Below are 16,376 nucleotides of genomic sequence, written 5' to 3'. Positions count from 1 at the left end.
GAAACTACTTTTATTCTGAATTCTTTGTTTTTATATGAAGTTACAATGTATAGTCAGATGGAAATCCTGCTTTTTTTAAGCCTTTTAGAGTAAACTATATTTATGTACATGATAATATATGATCTTTAGCACACTAAAGAATGATTCTTAAATAAAAAAATATGAGTTATTTTCTTGAGTTCCTTTCCTACCCGGAAGTAAGACGACTCCATCTCTGAGGCTCCGCCTTTCTCTCCTTGTGGGTGCCGCCCATTTCATGACATCATCCTGGAGTCGACCTCGGCAGCGTGTCTGAGTTTCTCCCACCAAAGCAAACATCATCTGAACCTTTGCAAAGGAAAGTGTTAAGTGATCACCACTAGCTCCATGGAGATAGTGTGTGTTAGCCTGTGGGCGGAGCTGACATAGTAGACTCTTCCTGAAAGGGGCCGTTCCTCAATTTGTGACGTCACAATGTGAGAACCCACTTGTTTCTGTGGATTGGGAGGGGCTGGTGCTCAGAGAGTGGATCAAAATAACCCTTTTAGTGAGGAATGAACATTATAATGCACTGAAAAGGTCAAAAATGTGGTTTTGCATGATATAAGCCCTTTAAAAAAGGTATCTGTGGGATAAAAGTCATGCTTGGGTGTTTTTCATTGCTGCTCCTGCTTCCAGTTGTTGGTTGGTGGCAGTTTTCCTTGTTCTTTCCTTCAGGGTGGTGTTTCTCTCAACGGCTTTGGGTTCACCATGTCTTCTGTGTCCCTTTCCCCCTCCCCTCGTCCTCTACAGACGGCTGGTATTAACACCACCGATAAGGAGCTCGAGGTCCTCTTCTTGTCCAATGTGTCCTTTGAGGATGCGGGCGAGTACACTTGTCTGGCAGGGAACTCTATCGGCTTTACTCACAACTCTGCTTGGCTGACGGTGCTTCCAGGTATTTTAGCTCTCTGGACTCTTTGTTGTCCATTTGTCTGCTCTGAGTTGCACAAAATGTCAAACACTGGTGTAAAAATGTGATTGCTTCTGCACTTTTTTTGGTTGTTTTTTTTTTTACAATTCTCTGTTTTCCTCAGTAGCAATTCATCAACATATGAATGGCATATGAGTTAGAGCTGTGGACTACTGGAAATGACTGCTAGTTAGCAGGTGTAAAGCCCATAAGCGGGGTACAAACAACTCAGAGCAGAGCTTTTGTTCAAATGTGTCAAGCAGTTTGAAGACATTCCTGTGTTTGATGTTAAAGGCAGTAATTACCTCCTCGTGGAGACGCACACGCAGGTGTAATTACCTGCTTTATGATGAATGATTTAGCATGAATGTACACGTTTCTGCTCGTTTTTGATTTGTAGACTTCGCAGATTAAGTTAGAAACATCATTTAGGGGAGCTGAGCTGCTGAGCAGAGCTTCAGAGTAGTTTAGAAAAATCACTGATGTCGTCTGATGACTGCCTGTGTTTTCTCACATTTTCTTTCCAGTTTCAAACCCCAAGTTGGAGGATGAGTACGCCGACATCCTCATCTATGTGACGGGATGTGTGCTCTTCATCCTGGCTGTGGTTATTGTCATCCTCTGCCGGATGAGGATGACCACGCAGAAAACGGTCCCCGCACCTCCCGTGCAGAAACTCTCAAAGTTCCCTCTCAAGAGACAGGTAACAGAAAGTAGATACAAGATTTGCAGAACTTTGCCGCCCTTTCTTCTCTCTGTACTCCGTGTTAGCCGTAACCCAGATGTTGCGTTTCGCACTGCATGGCGCTCGTTAGCTGTGGCGCCGTCACTGTCCTGCTGCGTTGCGTGGAGTTGGAAGGCCTCTCACTGGTGACATGTGTTCGCATTTGTCTTGGGGCAGATTCATCGCAGGGATATTTATTCCCTCCTGTGACTGTCAGTGTTGGTGTTGGATTTCACTCTGGGTGTAGCGCTCACTCTGCGCTGAACTGTAGACAGAAACACGACATGCAGCAGCTGCATCGCTGCCATGTGAAGAGCTCTTCGGGTCATTTCTGCAGGCTTCTGCTCCGAAGGGAAAGCTCAGTCAAGGCCGAAGGTGAATGCCAAGTATTTGTCATATAGGGCATATGCTAGCTAGAGGAAAGGTCAACAAGGCAGACTGTTGAAGTACAGTGTGTGAGGATGGCAGCCTGTGCAAACCATTACAACTCCTCAGAATTTTCCTCTTCTTAGTTGTCAGGGTCAAGAGGTGAGGCCTGAAATATTCAGCTAAAAATTTCCGATAACACCGCATCCTACTCCATGATTATGACATATAAATGTTACATAATACATGTTGTGTATGTGAAAGCCTAGAAAAGGCAGCTTTTACTGTTCCTGTGTTGTATTTCTGTATTCCTTTGCAGACCGGTGTTGTGCTCATGTTCCTAATAGCGATTTTAGTAAATGATGCATTTTGAAGCTGATCTGACGGACTTTAAATTTGGTTAAAGAAAAAAAAAATATTGTTCTGACTTGTCAAACAACACAAAACCATATAAGTCAAACTTTTTTCCACTCGTTCACAAGAAGTTGAATCACGTATGACTCCACCAGGCTCCTGACTACAGTACCCATAATGAACCAACGATCCAGCTGTCAGCTGACAGACAAAATCAGAAAACCAATTTGAGCTGGCTCAGCAAGTTCATATTTAAGGTGCCCCAGATTATAAAATGGATTTTCTATCATCCAGCAAAACTCAAGGATTTTAGGTGTGCCATGTAGTCCAAAAGATAAAGTAAGGTTTTTTTTAATTAGCTCTGATTTCATTTTAGTTTATAAGATGTACAAATTTCTGGCTAAGATGTACCAAGACTGGTGAAACAAATTGTTTTCAGGCTGTTTTTGTTTTTTTAAACCCTGCTGCGTCACACTTCTTACTACATTTGCTGCACGAAGATGATCCCATGTGATACAGGGTGTCTTTCATTTTGAAAATTGAGAACCTCACTCAAAAGCTGTTTACCTTTTTAATATATATATATTTTCATTTTTCTTTATGTTTAGCCGAACTCTGCTTTTCGCTCTATTCCAAAAAAATATATATATGTAGCATAATAGTAGCAAAAACATAAATGCAAAGCAGTGATTTATCTTTTTAAATGGGGAAGTCAGACTTAGGCCCATACTGGTTTTTTGTGGTCAAATCGAACCACGTGGCTCTCTAAGTGTTGAGGGTTGTGGACCCCTCTTCTAGTACAACAAAAACTCTGTTTTGCCCACAGTTCCAGAAAATGATGCCGATAGTTTTGACACTGTGGTTTTTTTCAGCCTATAGTTTTCCTGATGATCTGTCCAACCCCACCGTATGGACCCTATGGGGAAGTTTTGTGCAAATGTCATGTTTCTTGTTTTATAACTAGATTGTGTAATCTCCAACGTGCACAAAACACAATGTTGTGGAAAGGGAAATATTTTTGAAGGCGTAGATGTAATCAAAGTAAATATTCTACTTTTATGACAAGCTCTTTTTTAGTGCTTTATTTTCACCCTCTAAAGCTTTTCTATTTTTACTTCCTTCACATAAATAATCTCATAATGTCTTGCCGGGATAGAGAAAGTCCTTATTGCATTTTTCTGTAATCTTTGCGTCATTTTTCTAGAGCTAATCTCCCACTTCTTTTTTTTCTCCTTTCATAACTCTGAGTAAATCTTCTGTAGAGCTCCTGGCATCCTCCATCAGATATTACTTTTCAAAGGAGGGTCAGAGCTCCTCCGTGGGTTTTTATACTCTCACAACCTTTTTCTCATGTTGCTGCAGTCGTGGAGTCGGGTAGGTGGTTTGTTTCAGGGTCTCACCTGAAGGATGCGTGTAGCAAACACACGCATCAAAAGCAAAGTCCCTGCTATTACACCCCCACCAGCCCAACAGTCAGAGACGTGGTGGGAGGAAGCTGAAGCCACTGGTTCAGAGGTGAAGACGGGACTTTCTCTTTACCCGTGTGTTCCTGCTGCTGCACGGACTCAGGCCCACTCTTAGAAAACGTCACCATCAGAGAGGGTTTCTGACCCGATCCGAGCCGCACCAGCCCCAACTGGGATCAGAAGTTTGCAGTTTAGTTCGTCAGAGTTTGTTGTTTGTTTGTTTTTTCTTGAAAAATATGTTCACACACTGGAGACAGTTTTATATTGTAGAGCTGAACTTTTGTTTCTCACCGGCTGATGCTTAGATAAGAGGAATTACTTCTGTAACATAACCAAATAAGAGAGGGATAAAATGTGGAAAAGTTTAGTAGAAGTGGCAGTACAGAGTCTGACTGGACCGTTTAACAAGATCTTGAGAGTGAGAAGATGATGAGGAATGGAGGAGAAATGTTCTGATTCCAGTTTTAAGAAGGGAGACGTGCAGAGAAAACTCATGAGTTACACAATGAAATTATAGAAGCTAGACTGAGGTCAGAAGAGAACATCATTTATGAACAACAGTTTGGTTTCATGCGGAGAAAGACAACCACGGATACAATATTTGCTTTGAGGATGCTTCCGGAGAAGAACAGGGAAGTTCAGAAAGAGCTGCATCGTGTCTTTGTAGATCTAGAGAAAGTCTGTGACAGCATCCAGAGAGAGAAGAAGAAGTCTGGAGTTGTTCAGGGATGAGAGCTGCAGGATGATGGGATGACAGAGCTGGAGGCAGCAGAGATGAAGATGCTGAGGTTCTCTTTGGGACCAGGATGGATCAGAGATGAATCCTTCAGAGGAACAGATCATGGTGGATGTTCTGGAGGGAAGCAGATGGAGATGGTTTGAGAGGAGGAACAGTGATGAGGTTGGAGATACCAAGAAAGAGAGGATTACAAAGAGGAGGTTGATGGATGAAGAGGAGGAAGACACGATGGTGGTTAGTGTGAGAGACGAGGATGCAGAGGAGATGTTAGATGGAGGCAGATGGTTCACTTTTGTGACTTCTAAAGGGAGCAGCAGAGACAACAATGGGAAAACAGAGACGTAATAAAATATTTAACTCGACTCAAAGTAACACTTTATTTTGAAAGTTTGTTAAAAAATTGAGTGAGTATAAAACGGCTTCATGCAGAAGTTGAGTAGGTTAGACTCTCATTGGATTTCTCTCTTTCTCCTCGTTAAAACACTTGGAATTGTATTTTTTCAGAGACTATAACAGATCATTTTTTGTACCCAAGCAGGTTTCCTTGGATTCAAACTCCTCCATGAACTCCAACACACCTCTGGTCCGGATCGCCCGCCTGTCATCCAGCGACGGGCCGATGCTGGCCAACGTGTTAGAGCTGGAGCTGCCCTCTGACCCCAAGTGGGAGTTTCCTCGGACACGGTAAGATAAGAATATGTGACCTTCAAAGGGTTTTTGAGTGTTGTTAAAAAAACATTTCAATAATAGGAGTCTATAAGTGGAAAATCCTTTTGCTTTTGTTCCAGGCTGACTCTGGGCAAACCTCTAGGGGAGGGCTGCTTCGGTCAGGTGGTCATGGCTGAGGCCATCGGCATTGATAAGGAGAAGCCCAATAAGCCACTGACTGTTGCTGCAAAAATGCTGAAAGGTCAGAAAAGTCCGTGGCGGGTCTCTGTGCAGCGTCATGGATGACTGCACGATGTCCCTCCGTGCGCTCCAGCCTTTTTCTCTAACCAGGCCTCGCTTTCTGTTCTCAGATGATGCAACGGATAAAGACTTGTCAGACCTGGTATCAGAAATGGAGATGATGAAGATGATAGGCAAACACAAAAACATCATCAACTTGCTTGGAGCTTGCACGCAGGACGGTGAGTCTGCGCTGCAGACAGCAGCTTAATGCACACGCCGCAGGTGACAACAACTCCACTCCCTCACAGGTCCTCTATATGTCCTGGTGGAGTTTGCCTCAAAGGGGAACCTGAGGGAGTACCTGCGAGCGCGGCGGCCGCCTGGCATGGACTACTCCTTCGACACCTGCAAAATTCCAGATGAGCAGCTCACCTTCAAAGACCTGGTGTCCTGCGCCTATCAGGTGGCCAGAGGCATGGAGTACCTGGCTTCGCAGAAGGTCAGCGTGCTTTTCTCATTACAAGGGCTTCTGCTTTTTAACCAAACTCAGTGTGATGTGTGAGACAGCAGCGCCCTCTAACTGCCCCCCATGTCAGAATCATCTATTAGCAGAAGGAAATGTAAAGGCATTGATGAAGCAGACTCCTGCAGCGACAGGTTCACAGACTCTGACAGACATGCAGACGATTCATTTTTGGTAACGTTGCATAAAGACGACTCAAAACAAAACCAGAAAAAAAATCCCAGAAGCAGAATACAGCAACAAATTACGTTTCAAAAGCTCAAACTTCAAACGTACAGAGATCGTATTATCCTGCTACGAAGAGGAAACGTTCAAACACATCAGTCTTCCTTTTCCATCTGACACACGCACTTTGGATTGGTGCACCACCCAGGACTCAGGACCATAAACCCGAGATCCTCAATCAGAGGCCGGGTCTCTGAACTTTATCCAATCATATTATGGCTGGGTGTGAAGCTGGGATGAGGGTCAGCACCGCTAAATCTGAGGCCATGGTTCTCGACCGGAGAAAGGTAGTTTGGCCCCTTCTGGGTGGGTGGAGTGTTTATGCCCCAGGTGGAGGAGTTTAAATAACTGGGGGTCTTGTTGTTGTTGTCTTGTCAAAATCTGGCTTTCTCCCCTCCAAATCTAAATCCTCCACTTGCAGACACATAGATCTGTGTACCTTTTCCTTTCCTCGTCTGAGCTGGAATCTGTGCAGCTGGATAACTCCAACATTGCCCACCATTTATTTTTTTGCTACGCTAACGTTAGCTTGGGCTAGTGAGGGGCTTGTTGTTGGCGGGGGGAGAGAGTGTAGACCAGGGGTCGGGAACCTTTTTGGCCAAGAGAGCCATAAACGCCACATATTTTGAAATGTAATTTCGAAAGAGCCATACAATAATGTAGTGTCCCTTTCCCACACTGTGGCACTGAGACTTAACCTCTTCTAAGGTTCTTTATTCGGGTTACTGCAGACCGCGACAAACGCCGAACAATTAATTCAGCAGCTCCTGAATCTCTCCCGCCGAGACGAGACGAGAGCGCGTCTCCCAACTTTATCTTCACCTGCTCCCGCTGCAGCCCTCCCCTTTCCCTTATTCGGCCCATAGCTGAACCCCATTGGTCCAAACTACCTAACAACCACCTGAGCGACAGAACTGAGAGCCAATCAGCTCTCTGCTTGATGCGGTCAATGAACCCCAGAACTTTTAACGCGGCCCAACAGCCATCCAACTCAGTCCGCGACAATATGTTTAAAACTAAAATACAAGTGAATGTGTGCATTTGATGTAATTTCAACCTTTTTAAAGTACAATAAGTCTGTGGATTCTTTTTAATAACATTGTTATGCTGTTTCTAATAAATGATGAGTATTTCTCGTGGTAGTTTTGCTGATGGTCTAGTCTGGTTTACGTGGTGAGTTTCTGCATCATGCAGGCGTTGAGACTTTAAACGTGATCTTAGGTTGGTATGAATGTTTTGTAGATGTGAGACAGACTGCTCACATGCGGACCTGGAGCCAAACACACACTCACACGCTGCAGTGAGTGACGGGCAGTGGGTTTTACCTATTTACAATCCCTGCGCGATTCACCTGCTGCCTGTCCCCACAACACCTCAGCCCCACCCTCTGCTTTCTCCCTCACACATCCCGTCCCCGCAACTGCGCGCTCTTTCTCAGAGACGGGAGCGCGCAGTTTTAGGCACGGCAATTCACAGGTTTCCGGGTGGTACAAACTCTGTGAATTAATAGACAATTTTAAACTTATACTAGTGCTGGCGCAGATTTGTCTCTCTAAGCACCGCTACTACTGCGCGCCTCTGCCATCGCATCGCGCACGAGAAGGACTGGTCTAATGAAGAAAAAAAATTTGAATTAAAGATTTGTCTGCGAGCCACATGTGACCATCAAAAGAGCCATATATGGCTCGCGAGCCTTAGGTTCCCGACCCCTGGTGTAGACAAAGGCATGCTGGGAAATGAACTAGGCTAACGTCCGTGCCCACAAACCATCAGCGAAAATAGTTCCTCAAAAAACGACACAGGCTTCTTTTATTTAGGCTAAAAATGGCATAATCCTAATGAAAAGACCACTGGGAACGATTTGACATTGAGTGCACACATGCATGAATGACTAAATGTGGAAAAGGCTGAGAGTTTCATGTCTTTGTCCGTCTTCTCCAGTGTATTCACAGAGACCTGGCAGCCAGAAACGTCCTGGTGACCGACGACAATGTGATGAAAATCGCAGACTTTGGACTTGCCAGGGATGTGCACAACATAGACTACTACAAAAAGACCACCAACGTGAGCATCTTTTCTCAGCACTTTCCACGGGGTGAACAGTTGTATCATGATGGGACGATGCTGCAGTCGTTTTCTCTACATTCACAGATGCTGAACTGCACTGTATGAAGGACAGTTTTGGCTGTTTGCGATGCTGTCGGCTCTGTAGCCAATGGTTTTGCTAACTGGAGTGGCTGTGCTGTACCTCTGTTGTTCCAGGGTCGCCTGCCCGTGAAATGGATGGCTCCGGAGGCTCTGTTCGACCGGGTCTACACGCACCAGAGCGATGTGTAAGTTTGCACAAACCATGCCAGAGGAATGTGTGTGTCGAACGTGTGACTGAGCTTGTTAGCGCTGATCTGTGTGTGTGAATATGGAATCCCAGTGTTCCCTCATCATTTAATAATAATAATGATCCATTTTATTTAAAAGCGCCTTGCAAGGAATGCAAGGACCCTGTAGAAAACAAAGGTCAAAAATAAAAGAAAATCAAAATGAGGAGGCAGAATTAAACAGATGAGTTTTGACTTGAAAGTTTGTAAAAAGTTTATGTAACGGAGAGTTGAACAGAGGAGGAGATTAGAGGTTGGAAAGATAAGGAGGAGCCAGGTTATGGAGGGCCTTAACCCTTGGGCTATCTTAGATGACCCCACCCTTACATTGAGGTGTTCTCCCTACCATGACAAAGGTGGATAAAAGTGGAAAGATTTCATGTAATCCATGGACACCAGTGAAGATCACAAATCATTGAAGAAAAAAAGGTTCAGAGCACTGTCTAGTGCAGGGGTGGGCAATTCCAGGCCTCGAGGGCCGGTGTGTCTGCATGATTTCCAGATACTCTTCCCCTACTCATGGCTGATTACCTGGTTCAGGTGTGTCCAGTCAATCAGAACATGCCAGAGCAGGGTATGCTGGAAAACATGCAGGACTGCGGCCCTCAGTGCCCACCTCTGGTCTAGTGGGTCTAGATGACCCAACTCCCAACGTTAAAGTGCCTAGGATAGCACAAGGGTTACAGGTGAAGAGGAGGAGTTTAAATTTGCTTCTGGAGTTCCTGGGAAGCCAGTGCAGCTGGTGGAGAACCGGGGGGATATGACTGAAGGAAGGGGTTCTGGAGTTTTGGACCTGTCGAAGCTTAGCTGTCGGCCTCCACGTGGGCACCAGACAGGGGCAAGAGGGGGGTTATCCCCCTGCCCCAGGACAGGAGATAAGAGGATTCTTTGGAAACTGCTCCTTCAGGCTGTTTTTAGTCTCCAGTTCAAAGGAGTCGGTGGCAGTAGGGACAAGCGCACCTTTTACTGCCCCTGACTGCTTCTGTGTTGGCTGCCATCAACAAGAGACAGACGAGGGGGGAGGGTGGGGTCTCTGCAAACCCTTAAACTGCTTCAGCCAGACACTGCGTCCCCAACACAGCCATCCAAGCCAAACAAGGGCCCCTGTCAGCAGCGCCTGGCCGTGTGATTATACTCGACTTGGAACAGGCCGAGGGGAGAATGAGCTTGTCTGTTATTTCAGCAGGTCTGGATTACAGACTCAATCCTCCTGCCAGACCTCCTCCTCCCTTCATACAGTAGTCACTCAGAAGACAGTGTACTCTCACAACACACGGGGAGGCTCTGACCTCTGACCCATTGATGCTTTTCACACAGAAGGATTTAAAAACCATTGAAAATAAAACAGCCATTGGTTCTTCACAAGCAATATTCTGCAGAGCTGTAAACAATCTCAGATGCACATCCAGACATTCACATGTGCAGAAATTTAGAAGAAGCATCTTTTTCATCCACATGTGTCATGATTACCGTCTTATTTCTTCTCCAAGCGTTTGCTTTTACCAAAGCTGCAGAGGTAAAGGCGGTGTTCAGAACAGCTTTTGTGAGCTTTTTTAGAACAGCAGAAGTGTTACAATCGCTGCACATTTGTAACAAATGTTCGGACTTGTTAAAAGCTAAGAGGCTGGAGGACAGATCAAAGGACAAAACGTTTCTCAGTGTTGTCAAAGGAGAGAAAGAACTGCTGCAAGGAATAAAAAAAATATCCTGTCCTGTGTGAATTTTGAGGGGTCTGGCCATTCTGTTATTCCAGCACTGCTAAGAAATAGTAAGAATTTACAATAAACTCCCAAAATTTTAAGTATAAGGCAATAAAGAAACTTTTTTCTGCTTTGCTTATTAATTTTCTTTATTTGATATTCTGGAGAAGATAATTAAACTAGATAACAGTAAGAAATACAGATAATTATCTGTGTTGATTATAATCAATTCAAACTTGACTCATGACTTAATGTGAAGTTGTGTTTTTTTTCAACATTTCTTGAATTTCAATGATGTTTTTTGCAGATGTGTGATCAAAACGAAGCTTCTGATGCACTGAAATTACTCTGCACCATCACATACTTTTCCACAAGGAGAGGTCTTACGAGTGAGAGTATAGATTTGCTTGGTACAGAAAAAAGTCCATAACCTTTGGCAGTCTTGCGCGTTTGGGATCAACTCGGACCATAGATGTTTAACCCTCAGAGCCGCTGATGGTCACTAGAGGCCATACCATGACGAAGTATCACTCCAGTTGGAGAACAGGGTGGAGGAGGGTCGGAGAATCCATCTAGGTCCATACATTTAAAGGCAGAAATTGATTCAAAGTGAAGGCCAGATTGATGATGATGTGGAGAGTGACGTAACTGCCCAGCGAACCTGGAAGGGAGGTAGATCTTCGTGATTGAAATAGCGCCAAAGCTTCACTTCTAAAACTAAAGTTCTGCTGTGATTCTTCAGAAATGCAGAAAAGTTAGGTAACATGTCCTGTAATTTCCTTCTGCGTTTCTGCTTTTTCCTGTTTGCTGTCTCACAGTCCTTGTTGACCGTCGGTCGGTTTGTGGCATTCAGGCTGGAGCCTCCCTGCAGGACCAGCACTGAGTGCTCACGACGAAAAGTCACTTTTTTGTTCCAAAAATCATGTCAAAATCTTTTTTCCCTCTCGTGACTCCTCAAGCACATAAAATTTAAGGATTTTGACACTTTATGGGGTTCTTTGTTGTCCATAACTGGTCATAATATAATGCACCACTATTAAAAAATGACTGGAATCATTTTGCTTAGATGTATCTGAGTGTACAGCTCCTCCTGCAGGAATGTCATGCTTCAGGGAACCGTGGTGAAGGAATGAGAAAACAGAAACGTCACAGTTTCTGTTTCTTTTGTCAAAAATTCCAATGATTCAGAATAAAGATTAAGCAGACCACAAAGCACTTTACCACCAACAATAGGAACAACTGATGATGGGATTTGAATTTGCAGCATTGCTTCTCCTTTCAGAAAGGTTCTTGTATTCTTGTAAAAAGAAAAATAAAGTTCAGACCCATTTTCTGGCATTGAAGATATTTATTTGCTGTTTAGCATAAAGGATATAACTGGCTATGACTTTCCAAGAATTCAGAGAGGAGATCATTAAAGTCTCTGATCATCTTTGGATCAGTTGTAAAATCGTTCCAATGTTTTTTTAATTATGATGTTTTTAGCCAAAATCATAAAACCTGTGTCGGTTTCGAAGACATAAGCTGTGTCCAAATTCCCTCCCTACTCCGTACCTTCTAAAAAACTGTATAGTGCAGATTATCTAGTGCCCTGAAACCATTCGTTTAAATGCAATGCATTGTGTCTATGTTCACCAATCACCGCTTTTTTGTAGAGACTTCTGGGAGATTTCTAGCTCTGGATTTTGGAATTCTAGATTCAAACAGCTCTATAAAATGGTGAACGTATATATATACGTACATATAGTGAGTAGTGAAGGAATTAAGAATAACTGTTTCTGCAGAGCAGCAAATGTTCATTTGAAATTTGCCTCCATTGGCGCAGAGCAACCCCGCCCCCTTTTCCTCCCTGTTACTGAGAGCTCTGATCTCTGCCACCAGCTTACAGCCCCTCACACCATCAACCTAAAATTAGTGGTGCAACAAAACGTTGAGCAATATCAGTGCTATCCAGACGTCCAGTTTAGATCCAGATTCCAGCTCAGACGAGGAAAACAAAGATGTTCATGGATCTATTTGTCTGCAGATGGATGATCAGAAAGGGGCGGAGCAGGAAGCTATTTTCTACATCACAAATACGATCTTTTTTAGATGACATCCCGATTCACCACAATTTGAATAAAGAAATACACTGAATAGCTTAGTTTTCTTTATATTTGTCCTCCTTCATAAAAAAAAAAAATCCACAAGAACATGTCAAAAACACAATTTTCATTGGATTGGGTCTTTAACATGTGCTGATGTCAGCCGCTTTCTCGAGAATTCTGATTACGTGTGCACAATTACCATAAAAATCAAGTTCCCAGACCTCACTGGTTTATCTTCACACCTTTAATCCTGCTGCTCCTGCAGAAAATGTAGACCTGGTTACGGTGCTTTCAAGCCACATTAACCAGGTTTACCGAGCAAATCAGATTTCCTTCATGCTCAACTGTGGTTATTCTGACACATCACATCTACAAGCCAGAGTAAGACCACTGGAATTTGATTGTAATCTGTCAATCACAATGTTAACATCCAGTATTGTCTGAGCTCCAGTGGACTAACACTCAGCAAAATCTTTGAGACTGAAAAGTCTCTAACCGTAACATTGGGGGGTGGGGGTATTCATCTAAAGAATAAGGATTTATCTTAACAAATCCCGATTCATTTAACCAAAATGTTTGGTTGTGTATAGCTAGCAAAGTAACAAAGAGAGTTTGAAGGCTCTGCTGATAAAAGTTTACATCTTAATTACCTGCAACTATTAGGCGCCTGGCAGCCTGTAACCATAGCAACCGTCAGGGAATACAAAGCACAGCAGAACCTTTCCTCTCAAGCCTCTGAGGGCAGAATGGCTGGTCATCCTTTTTTCCCCTCTCCAGATCTAGTGTGCGCCCCGAAAGAGCAGGAGGGTGGGGCACATTGTTATTTGGTGGGTTAATGGATGAGCAACGTTCCTGCAGGTTAATCCACCTCACATTATTTCATTACCTTACTAACCTTTTCAGAACCGGCAGAGCTGCTGCAAAAGATGAAAGATGTTTGTTTCTGTTACTCATCACAGGGACGGTGTGTAGAGGAAATGCATATGTGATTAATGTCACGCATTAACCTTATAAAAGTAAAAACAGTCTGTTAAATGGGGTTTTCTACTTGCCCCAAAACTCAGTTCCAGTTCATTTTCTTCTTATAATAAAGTCAGTCCATCATCTTTTTATCTGTCTGTTCTTGTTTGTGTCTGGAGGGAAGCGATGATGAGTTTACAAACCTTATTGACCTCCTGTCTCAGGCTAAAAGAGGTTGGAATTGATTTCTAAATTGAGTGCAGTTACCATTGTTGAGATCAATAGTCAATTCCAAACAGTTCAAAGCTTCTCTTAGAGCTCCAACAGAGCAAATGTGCTTCCTAACGCATCTGAACACTGCATTTGTTGGTTGTTTTTGGCTCAGATGGTCTTACGGGGTTTTGCTGTGGGAGATCTTCACCCTGGGAGGTTCTCCATACCCGGGAATCCCAGTGGAGGAGCTCTTCAAGCTGCTGAAGGAGGGACATCGGATGGACAAACCTGCCAACTGCACTCACGAGCTGTAGGTGTCTGACCTGGAGGGAGGAGAAGACGACTGGGATCAAGTCTGTGTTCAGAGGGTTTCTGGATCCAGATGTGTGAGAGCTTTCTGTCTGGGTTTCAGGTACATGATCATGAGGGAGTGCTGGCATGCGGTCCCCTCCCAAAGGCCCACGTTCAGACAGCTGGTTGAAGATCTAGACCGGATTTTATCGATGACCTCCACAGATGTAAGTCTACAAACACACAACTGCTGTCCACCTGTTAGACCTCACTATCACTGTCATGCTGAGCTTTGGCTGATAAACAAAGTCTTGCTTCACTAGTTGTGTTTTCGTTGACTATGAAATGATACAAATTAAATATGCGATAAATTCGCCTAATGAAAACACGACAATTTGAAAAAATCAGCATTAATCATAAAAAGGTTTTTGCTCTTGGAGGAGTTCTTGAGTCGTATCCACATTGACTTATTTCGCTAAACTGCAATGGAAACACGTTTTAAATAAATAAGTCACGTTACCAACAGCCGCATACCATTGGGCGCTGCACAGCGGGGGCCACCAGAGGTCCCACAGCGTCACATCAGAAGTTGAGCGTGTCATGTGGAAGCGTTGGATCCACAGCTCCTCTAAAAGCACCAACCACCATTTCCCAAAACGGCTTCATCTGTAGCCCCTCCCACGTGTAAGGAGGAAGACGCCAACGTCTCCTTTGATGGATGATGATGAGCTAGTGCCACGGCAGACATTTTAATGCATCTGCTATCAATCAAAGTATTAGTCACGTCCGTTGTTTGTGAATGACTTATGGCGTGAGTCGGTTTGTGTTTATTTGCATAATTAGGATCCAAATTGTGAAATTGTTATTTTTCCACATACATGGAGAACGGATTCACTTGAGCGGTTATAGCTCCTTTGGGAGGTTCATCAGACGTAACCTATGATCCTCCTCTGACAGGACTACCTGGACCTGTCGGTGCCCTTTGAGCAGTATTCTCCCACCTGTCAGGACTCCAACAGCACCTGCTCCTCTGGAGACGACTCCGTGTTTGCCCACGACCCGCTGCCCGACGAGCCCTGTCTTCCAAAGCAGCTGCCCAGCAACGGCGTGATCAGGACATAAAAGCGCCGCTGGGTGGGGGTTCCTGTCACAGTTCCCCTCCCAAAACCCCTGGAGGTCTAAACTCACCATGCAATACTTCCACAGCTCTTCTGCTCGTCTTAAACTTTTTAAACGAGGTTTTTTTTCTTCCAGAATTGAAGGAATTTTTTCTTTTCTTTTGCCAGTGAACCGTAGTCGTGCTCTTTTCGGAAAAGAAAGTATATTTTTTTACTCGGGCCAGTCTTTTGCTACCGCGTGTGGGGAAACCATTCCGTGCCTACTGGGAATAAACCTCCAGACGCTGAAGAAAAAAGGATGCGAGGAGGAAATGATGGGCATTTATGAGTGACAGCGAGCAAGAGCCTGGTTTTTGATTGGCTCTTGTCTGCACAGACCCCTCAGATAGAAACAAAAGGTCTGATCCAAAAGCAAAGGGATGCAGAAAATCAAAAAATCGGCAAAGAAATTTACTCCCGAAGAGAGCGTCTTCGTCCCATCTTCATCACATGCAGCTTTGTTTGCAAAGCAGTTCAGGGCTGATCACTAAACAAGGGTTCCAAGACTTTTCTATCGGCTATCCAGAAGAGGGTTTAGTGTAAATATATATTAGCAAATGGGTATCATATTGCTGTCTACAGCCATGTACTTTAAAGACAAAAAATGTAAGATAATATGTGAGAATGGAAGACACTGTCCTTGTAAAACATGTAATCATTTAAAAGGTTTATTTGAATAATTAACATGTATATTTGTAAAGATATTTATAGACTTAACATGCGGTTTGGAGTCTGAAAGGTCTAGTGTAGAATTTTAGTACTGTACACACAGATTTTTATTTCAACGTTTTGTAACTTATTTTACAGCGGAACCTATTGTCGCAGCTGGCGGTCTCTTCCAGGTTGTGATCCATCTTTTTTTTTTTTTTCTGTTTGTTTACAGTTTTATAAAAATGCATTATGTACGGGCGACAAGAGGCGGAGCTTAGAGGGCGAGTGTGATGCGAAAGGCCGGAGCGGGAAGTCTGAGCTGTCCGGGGAGCTGGAGGTTTCCTCTCAGCCCGATTAACTCTTGCTGGGCAAGAATGACAGCAGCTCTTTGTGCCACGTTCATCTTAGATTCACGGCCACATATTTACGTCACAGGAAGCCTTCAGAGAACCGCCAAAACATCCACATGCATGAACTCTGCAGCACCTTCGGCTAACATAGCTTGCACTCGACTCCTCCTGTACTACATCTGGCTGTGGGGGGGATCGTCTTAAGAGCAAGTGTTCATTTAAAACTCCCTTTCCCAGCATCCTTTGCTGAAACCATCAGATAATGTGCTTTTTATTCAAAAAAGGTCTGAGCATGATTGTATTACGACGGAGTTTTAGGGTCAATTTACAAACACTTTTTTTTTTTATTACGACTTTTAAGTTTTAAATTTAC

At 43.9% G+C, this 16,376-nt stretch overlaps 1 protein-coding gene across 4 annotated transcripts in view; it reads left to right on the top strand.

Moving 5' to 3' along the window:
* Window positions 1–15,919, top strand: part of fgfr3 (fibroblast growth factor receptor 3) — a 64,544-nt gene extending 48,625 nt beyond the window's left edge. For 2 of the 4 annotated variants that reach the window (XM_020713959.2, XM_011490709.3), the window contains exons 8-18: window positions 772–916; window positions 1,459–1,634; window positions 5,116–5,264; window positions 5,369–5,490; window positions 5,600–5,710; window positions 5,780–5,970; window positions 8,161–8,283; window positions 8,482–8,552; window positions 13,727–13,864; window positions 13,967–14,072; window positions 14,803–15,919. In XM_020713959.2, the coding sequence (XP_020569618.1) occupies window positions 772–916; window positions 1,459–1,634; window positions 5,116–5,264; window positions 5,369–5,490; window positions 5,600–5,710; window positions 5,780–5,970; window positions 8,161–8,283; window positions 8,482–8,552; window positions 13,727–13,864; window positions 13,967–14,072; window positions 14,803–14,967 (1,497 nt within the window). In that variant the 3' untranslated portion in view covers window positions 14,968–15,919. The remainder of the gene's footprint in view (window positions 1–771; window positions 917–1,458; window positions 1,635–5,115; window positions 5,265–5,368; window positions 5,491–5,599; window positions 5,711–5,779; window positions 5,971–8,160; window positions 8,284–8,481; window positions 8,553–13,726; window positions 13,865–13,966; window positions 14,073–14,802) is intronic. The other 2 variants (XM_004082697.4, XM_011490710.3) reach the window with 2 other exon arrangements.
* Window positions 15,920–16,376: the final 457 nt, after the last annotated feature.

The sequence above is a fragment of the Oryzias latipes genome, chromosome 22 (genome assembly GCF_002234675.1).
Source record: "Oryzias latipes chromosome 22, ASM223467v1".
NCBI lineage: Eukaryota > Metazoa > Chordata > Actinopteri > Beloniformes > Adrianichthyidae > Oryzias > Oryzias latipes.
The sequence above is the reverse complement of the archived record's forward strand: the minus strand, read 5'-3'. Positions and strand labels throughout refer to the sequence as shown.